Source organism: Phaethon lepturus, unplaced genomic scaffold, assembly GCF_000687285.1.
Source record: "Phaethon lepturus isolate BGI_N335 unplaced genomic scaffold, ASM68728v1 Scaffold29205, whole genome shotgun sequence".
Classification (NCBI taxonomy): domain Eukaryota; kingdom Metazoa; phylum Chordata; class Aves; order Phaethontiformes; family Phaethontidae; genus Phaethon; species Phaethon lepturus.
Genome location: NW_010538837.1, coordinates 12,973 through 20,731, shown reverse-complemented (window position 1 = coordinate 20,731; position 7,759 = coordinate 12,973). Strand labels below are relative to the sequence as shown.

Below are 7,759 nucleotides of genomic sequence, written 5' to 3'. Positions count from 1 at the left end.
GGCTTCCCGGTGCCGCCTGCGGAATCGGCCCTCGGTCGGGCGGTTACCTGTCAGTCAGGGGTTACCTGTCAGTCAGGTGAGGGTTTATTTCTGGCCGCCGCACAGACCTGTGAAAATAGGCGGCGGAGTTCTCCTGTGGCGCGAAGGGAAATGAAAAGTATTTTGTTTGGAGAACCTCCGGCAAACCGCATGTCATTTGTCATATCTGATTTATTACCCGCAGGATCACATTACAGGGGAATTTCAAACCCTGTAACAACATCCAAGATCACATACTTTAAAAGGAAATATGTGGAAGAAGAGGATTTTCGTCCACCGCTCAGCAGCTGTACACATAAAGTATGTTTTCTAATAGTCATTATTTTTACTCCCAGTTTCAGATGCTTAGTAGCTCTCAGTTGACCCATTTCCAGGAGGCTGAAATACTCCGCTGAAATTAGGAGAATGATCCAGCTGTTTGCTCAGAAACAAACAGTTGTCACTTGTTCACATTTATTGTTTTGTTGTCATCGAATTGCTTAAGAAGCAAAGGCGTTTCTTCATTTATAACAACTGTAAACGGAAATGCTGAGAGTAACTTGTTTTTCAGATTATTTTGTTCTTGGCTAGTTTATATCATGCTTACAGAAACAGCTCTGTAACAGCACTTGAACAGCAGAAAGGAAGAACGTAAATAAAAAGGGCCTGTGATTCCGTGCTCATTCAGAACTTTGTCCAAGGGGGAAAATAGCAATAGGTTCCATGTACCCCAAATGGGTTACAGGTCCTCTAGAAAAACAGAATGACTTGGAAAGTGAGTACAAGCTCCTTCAATATTTAATCCTGTTTATTAAAAAGCTAACGACTCCAAAAGAACAGATTAATAAATGAAAGAATATTTTTTTTTTATTGAAAGCTGTCAGGGGAGGGATTAGAGCAAGCATTTCCCAGGCCAGTGAATACATAAATTGAAATCTAACTTTTTTTTTTTTATGAGAGATTTTATGTTCTTGTTCATTAAGGGCGCAGTCCTGTAAGGAACTGAACGCCTGGAGCGATGTGCTTAAGGATAGCTCGTGCCTTGAGATGCCATCCTTACCTTGCTGGATCGCACCCGGCCGGTGGCAAGTCCAGGGCTACCCGTGTGCTGTTGGCCATGGAGAGGATGCAGTATAACCTGATTAAAGCACAGCTTGCAGGAGGCAATAGTACCACAAGAGCCCCAAAGACAGAAAGCCAAAACAGATCAAGGTGTGGAGCCAGTTTGTACATTCTCTTTACCTGCATCGCAGAGGCAGCCTTCTGAGATGCGAGGAGAACCGAGTGCCTAATCCCTGCCAGGGAGTCTGGGCAGGGAGGTCTGCCCAGTGGGATCCCATTCCCCTGCAGGGATTTCCGCAGAGGAGAAGCAAGCATTGATGATGGGCTCGCTTCCCAAGGACCTTAGAGTAGCCAAAGGAATTCTCAGCTACGAATAATGTTGGCTGGAATGTTGTACCTGACCAGGAAGGTGAAAAACTGCCCCGCCGTTAATTCCAGAGAGTGTCCGATCTGCTGCCAGAGCAATGAATAAATAGCACCGAGGGTGCTGAAAAATGTGCTCTGGTTAGTGAGCGTGTCTCCCACATGTCGCATCACTCTCTGATTTCAGCCAGTTTTTCTTCTTGGCTAGATTGTTGGATTTTTGTTTCAGTGATTATTTTCCTTGCAAAGAGGAGGAATAGTTACTTATCCCTTTCTAACAGCATAAAAAACAGTTGCAGACGTATTGGTAAGATAAATGAAAGAATAACATTGTTTTGTGCTGTTGTTTTGTGCTGTTGTAGAAGTGTATCATGTCAGAAACCCTGGGTCACCGCTTTCTTCTGTTCGGCACAAATGCATTTTCTGCTTTGCAGCACTGAGCTCTGGGCGAGGGAGGATGCCCACCAGATTTCTTTCAATTTCTTACACATTATTATAACTCTGCTGCCCGGTAAAGAGCAAGCTGTATTCTGAGATTACTTGTCCCATAGAGGGTACGACGGTAGGGCCCAGAGCCTCTCTCCAGAGGGCTGTTGGCAAACATTTGTGGTAGAAAGCCTTTGACAAACTTGTTGCTACTGGTGGCCCTCCAGGACGTATCTCCAGGAGGATCACAGTTCAAGGCTTACTGGTTTGCTCCAGGCTTTTATGGCTTCCCTGGCTGCTGCTGCAGCAGGTATAAAGGACGCAAATTAACCTGTGGGCTTAATATAACTTAAAATGAGTCATTTATTACAGAAAATTACTCTCTCTAACAAGAGCTTCAGCCGTGAACTCACATGAAGATACGGCCAATTTTTGTTTTTATGAAGCACTGTGCTTCTAAGCCCTGCGGACAGGACCAGGCTATGGAAAGAGTTAGAGGGCTGAGGAGAGCTGAATGGATGTGAAAAGCAGCTGTGCTTTAAGCTCTTTCAGTCCTCATAGCTACGACTTCCACTCTGCAAAAATGCTGTAACCATGTGGGAAAGGGAAGAATGATCAAGCCACAGATGGGGGGGGATTTAGAGCAGTCTCTCTTTGTGCTGTGCTGCTCTCCTCCTACGCAAACCAAATTCTTACTAAAAATGAAAATTAGTTAATAGTGCTTACAGTAGCATGCGTTGCCCCCTCTTATTTTGATTCCCAGGGTAGTGATTACAGTGCAGAATCCGGGGCCTCCCGGGGGCAGTAACCTGCTCATGCTGCCAGTGCTGAGAAAGGGAGTCCTGGGAGGACTATGGAAGGGAGAACAAATCTGTGGGCATCGAGCCAGGCTTTCTGCAAATCCCTATCCTCTCTTCGTTTCCTGACCTTGTCCCTGCCTATCTGCGTTCCCACCGGTCCTGTAGAGCGCGGAGTGTAGTACGCAGGCCAACAGCTGCTCTCCAGATGCTGTGATGCTTTGAGATGGGTTTCTCCCTGCCTCCCGCCCTGCATGCACTTTTGTACACAAGAGCAGTACAAGGGAGCTTGGCAAATGGAGACCTCCTTGCTGGAGGGCCTCTTCCACTGGCGGTGGATGAAATGCTCCGACACTTGCTGTGTGAGGCGATGGCTGCTGGCTGCATCTTGTAAACCTTGAGGCTGCGGAGGGGGGGCCTTCGCTTGGCTTCAGAGCTTTGTAGAAGCTCCACAGGGAATGATGGCATTGGGTCCATTTACATCAAAAAGTCCCCAGCCATCACTGGAGCAAAGCTGCACAACAATTTTATGTTTTAAACCCAAATGCAAATAAGGAGCCAGATGCGTGCACCTGGATTTCACTTTCCCAATCCTGGATTCTTGCCCTGCGATTGCCTTGGTAGTGTAACGCTCAGCGAACTTACCTCCTAAACCTGGGCGAATGCTGTGGCCAAGAAAAAGCAGGCTCCCAGCTACGTGGGTGTGAAAAACAAAAAGCCAGTTTTAGGCGCCTCAGAAAGAGGATGAGAGAAGTAGTGGCACAGGGGGGATACTTTGCTTCATTTTCTTCTCCTTGCCTGGAACAAAACCGGTTGCCTTCAATTCCATCTCTTCTGTCTTTTGCATTTTCAGACAATCTCCGTGTTTGAGGAGCGGGCCCATATTCTTTACATGTCTTTGGAAAAGCTGAAATTCATTGATGATCCTGAAGTCTACCTGCGGAGATCTGTCCTCATCAACAATCTAATGAAGAGAATCCACGGAGAAATCATCATGCAGAACAACTGGTGCTTCTCTGCCTGCTCCTTCAGTGGCACCTCGCCACAAGAGTGGTTTGTGCCTCAGGACTGTCCGTACAGAAAGCGCCTTCGGATGGCGAAGGAGGAGTACGAGAAGCTCCACACGTGCTGCTTCTATCAAGAGTGTAGCAGTCACTATTTAAATCTACCCTACTCTGTTAATGCTAGTACAGAAAATACTTCCACCTCTTCCTCCTCTTCCTCCTCCTCGTCCTGCCCCATTTCTTTGCCAAGCTGTTCCCAGCAGGTGGATTATGACATTGGCAGTGCCCCTTCTTACAGGAGTGATGACCAGATACCTGCCAATGAAATATTCATCACTAATGCCAGCTCTCACAGCAGTCAGGAAAAGGCAAAATTTCATGACGAGAAAGGAGGTAATGAACCTGAGCGAGAGAGCATCGCCGTCAACTGTGAACCTGCAAGAGGCACCCATGCTCTCGAATGTAAAGGCAAATTTTATGACTATTTTGAGACTGGATGTAATGACAAGAGCAACATAAGCGAATCTTGGAAAAAATCCTTAAGGAAAAAGGAATCTTTACCAAGTAATAAAATGTGCTGCAGCAAAGGAAGTAAAATTTGAGGCATCTTTCTTGCTCTGTTCAAGCATGCGCAGCATGTTCGTTTGTCTTATCAAATTTTTATTTTGAATGGATTTTTTATAGTTTTCTACAAATGATACAATCATGCCACAAACAATACATGTCGTTTTAAATGACTGGAGAGCAGATTGCATAAAGCATCTCTACGATCTGCATCAGCGGGCTATTTATAAATATGGAGACTTCATGAAGAGCACAGTTGCATTACTGCTTAGCGCTGTAGTCTGCACAGCTATGGTGTAGCTTTCGTTACTGAAAATACCAATCAAGCCAGATGGGGAAAACATATCGTTTTATATATCCCCGCCCCCAAGAAGTCTGCCATTAATTAAGAAGAACCTCCATTATGTTTACCAAGGAATTAGAAGTCTGGTAAACAAATTGATGCTACCAAGCAAGGGTGATGTGCTCCTTGTAACTCAGTATTTGTTCTGACAAAGGACTGACTTCATGGACTGGGAATAAACCATCCTTACATTTTGTACTGATGATACTCGTGAATTCCTGGATTCAGCATCTTGTTCAACTGACAAAATAGGACATAGCATAAAGAAATAACCTGTTTATGGGCTCTTAATCAGAAACACAACATGCAGCTCAAGTACTTGCACGTTTTCACCTCGGCTGTAATAACTAATGAGGCTTGTTGTTATACAGGGCAGGTTTTTTTTTGGTGCCTTACTTTTTGTCTTAATTTTTGCCAGTGTGAAAATTAAGTATAAATCAGTGATACAGCAGGGATTTAACCTAAACAGAGGAAAAAAAAAAACCACAAAAACAAAACCCACAGGGTGGATCAATATTACTAGAAACCTTTAACCTTTGAAGTACTGAGTTCACCTTCCTATTCAGACATCTCTGTTCTTCCTTTTTGATGCTCAGTTGCTTTTTGATTTTCCATCCTTAGGAAGGGTTTTAAGAAACAATAGAGAGATGTCTCTTGTAAACAAGCATTCGATGCTTGAGTGTTTCTATGGCAACTGTCTGTTGCTGGGGCTTTTTTTTTTTCCCTTCTTCGTATAATGAAGTTCATGAACCAGTGGCATGTTTTATACTTTATTCTGTTATGCATAATTTCTCTCTCTTAGATTGCAAAAGCATGTGGGAGTTTTCTATGACTTTTGCTGTTGTTTTAAAAAAGACAAGAAAAGAAAGCAAAAAGCACAATGTTAAGCGATAATATGGCGATAAACATAATTTTATCTGAGTGAATGTAAGGGGTTTAATTTTAAAAAAGAACATTTTGGAGAAATGAGCTGAGATTTCAGTGGCTAAGGACAACATTTAGTCATCCCTAGGTAGACTGGTTGCAAAAGTATGCTGTTTAAAATGCCCAGAAGACATTAGTCGGGGTTAGGCTCTTAGATCCACCAAATTAATTAGTTCCTACAGTCCCCGTAACAACTGGCAAGATGTGCTCGGCAAAATAGCCACATCGAAGCCACGGCTGACTCATAATAGCAGTCTGTTCCCACAGCACCATGCGCTCAAGAGACATCTTCTCTGCTTGGTTCTTGCCCAAAGGGTGAAATTCATCTCTGTGCTGGGGGAGCGGCTGGCTCAGCGCAGGGCACGAGGGTCCCCAGTGGGACACCCGTCCTAGGCTGCCCCCGGTTTGGCATGGGAGTCAGCCAGGTCTCTGGGTCAGAGACCTCCTGCTCTGGGTGTCACAGGTTCAGCCCAAGTCCTCCTGGGCCATGTGGTTTTGGGTAGCCTGTGCACCCCACAGTCACACTTGCAAACCAGACAGTTTTTGTGACGAAGCCCAGTGGTCACAGGAAAAATCTCCCCCTGCCCCCAGCCAAAGCGACCACAAAATGTATCTAGGACATAAATCAGCGATAACCTTTATGTGGTCAAGTTTGTAAGGATCATCATTGTGAAGGATGACAAATAAAGAAAGTATAAATCCCACCTGATTTCTCCAAGACAGAAGCTTTTTTTATTAATAATAATAATAATATTAAATATAGATCTCATTCATACAGTGTATGAGTAGGATCATCATTTAGACATTTGTCCACAAGGACCAATTTTTTAAAAAAACTGATTTTTCTTGTGTTACACCCAGATAGTCTAGTAACGTCTGCTCTTTTCCAATATTTGATAAAACACTTGATGTTTTAAGCTTAAATATTAGATGCTTGTATACTAATGTGTTGTTGTAGTAAAGTGAAATTTCCTTGATATATATTTATTAAAATGACCAAAATTCATTTTAATTTTACATCTCCAATGGCTACTGGGTCCTTTCCCCCATGTTCCCCTCCTTCACCCAAGGAAACGTCATTTAATCAAACTGCTCTCTGCTAAAGAGGTTAGGGCTGCAGTTGACTGTGCATCTCAAGTTGAACCCAGGACGGAGCTCAGCCTTCTCAGGATTTCGGTAGCCTTTAGGATAGTCTGAAGGTGCACTGAGAAGCAACAGACTTCTCTGTGGACCTGCACATAAGGCCACACGTAAGGCCACGTACAAGCCTGGCCAAATGCTGCCCAAGCCACAAATCAGCTAACACTTTGAGGGGCCACCAAAATCCTTCTGACCCCAAGGAGCTTCTTACTCTTCAAGAGCAAGCCTTCACATATAACCCATTGCAGAGTCAGCTGAGTTGAATTTGCACCAGCTGAAGTGATGGATCAGCAGAATTCTTTACTCTGGTCTAACAGCTTCTTGAGTTGCAGGGACACCAAGAAATTAACCTGTTACGGCTCTGGACAGTCTTAATGAGTGTCATTAAGGTCTGTAAGGGATGAAATGTCATCTAATGAAGGTTGGCCTAAGGATAAGTGGTCTTTTATGCCTTTCTCCAGATCCTGCCTCACAAAAAAATAGCAAATATTGAACATAGGTATATTGGACTCAAGAGTTCACTGAGTTACCCTGTTTGCTTCAGAAGACAGAGGTGTTTCATGTTAGAAAAGGGAGTTGGAAACACCCTTGTCCAATTGCCAGAAATGCAGTAGACAGACCTTGATAGACTTTCCAACCTGGGCAAGGCTGAATGGATTTCATGGTTTAAATGTGGTTTGATTTATGGCTTGTGGAGAGTGTAAACCTGATAGGCCTTTTCCCCATTGCACACTCCAGTACTAAGGACATTTTGCTAGTATCACAAATTTTCAATAAATAGTTCCTTTTCCAAGATTACACTAATGCCTTTCATCCATAACTGCTAAATGAATGCTCCTGAACTTGATCCTGGCCTCCCTGCCTGGAAGAACTGGACACAAGAGCTTCTCTCTTGAGAGATTGTTTTACTCTCATAAGATACGTTACTCCTGGAGTTTAACACTATAAAGTACCATGCCTTTCAGCAGGCTAATTAATCCCTGCTTATAACAGTACTTCAATAACGGAAAACAGCAACAGAAAAAGATGTTTCTCTTGTCAGGTCTATTTTACTGTCCCTAAGAACAGAAGTGTCATTTTACCTTCCAGATCGCTTTCTACCAGGTAATACATTTCCC

The 7,759-nt window shown here is 43.8% G+C and overlaps 1 protein-coding gene across 1 annotated transcript; it reads left to right on the top strand.

Annotated features, from left to right (window-relative positions):
* The first annotated feature begins 150 nt into the window (after positions 1–150).
* Positions 151–4,779, top strand: SERTAD4 (SERTA domain containing 4). Its single transcript, XM_010286959.1, has 2 exons — positions 151–339; positions 3,520–4,779. The coding sequence occupies exons 1-2, from the start codon at positions 151–153 to the stop codon at positions 4,270–4,272; spliced, it is 942 nt and encodes a 313-aa protein (XP_010285261.1). The 3' UTR covers positions 4,273–4,779.
* Positions 4,780–7,759: the final 2,980 nt, after the last annotated feature.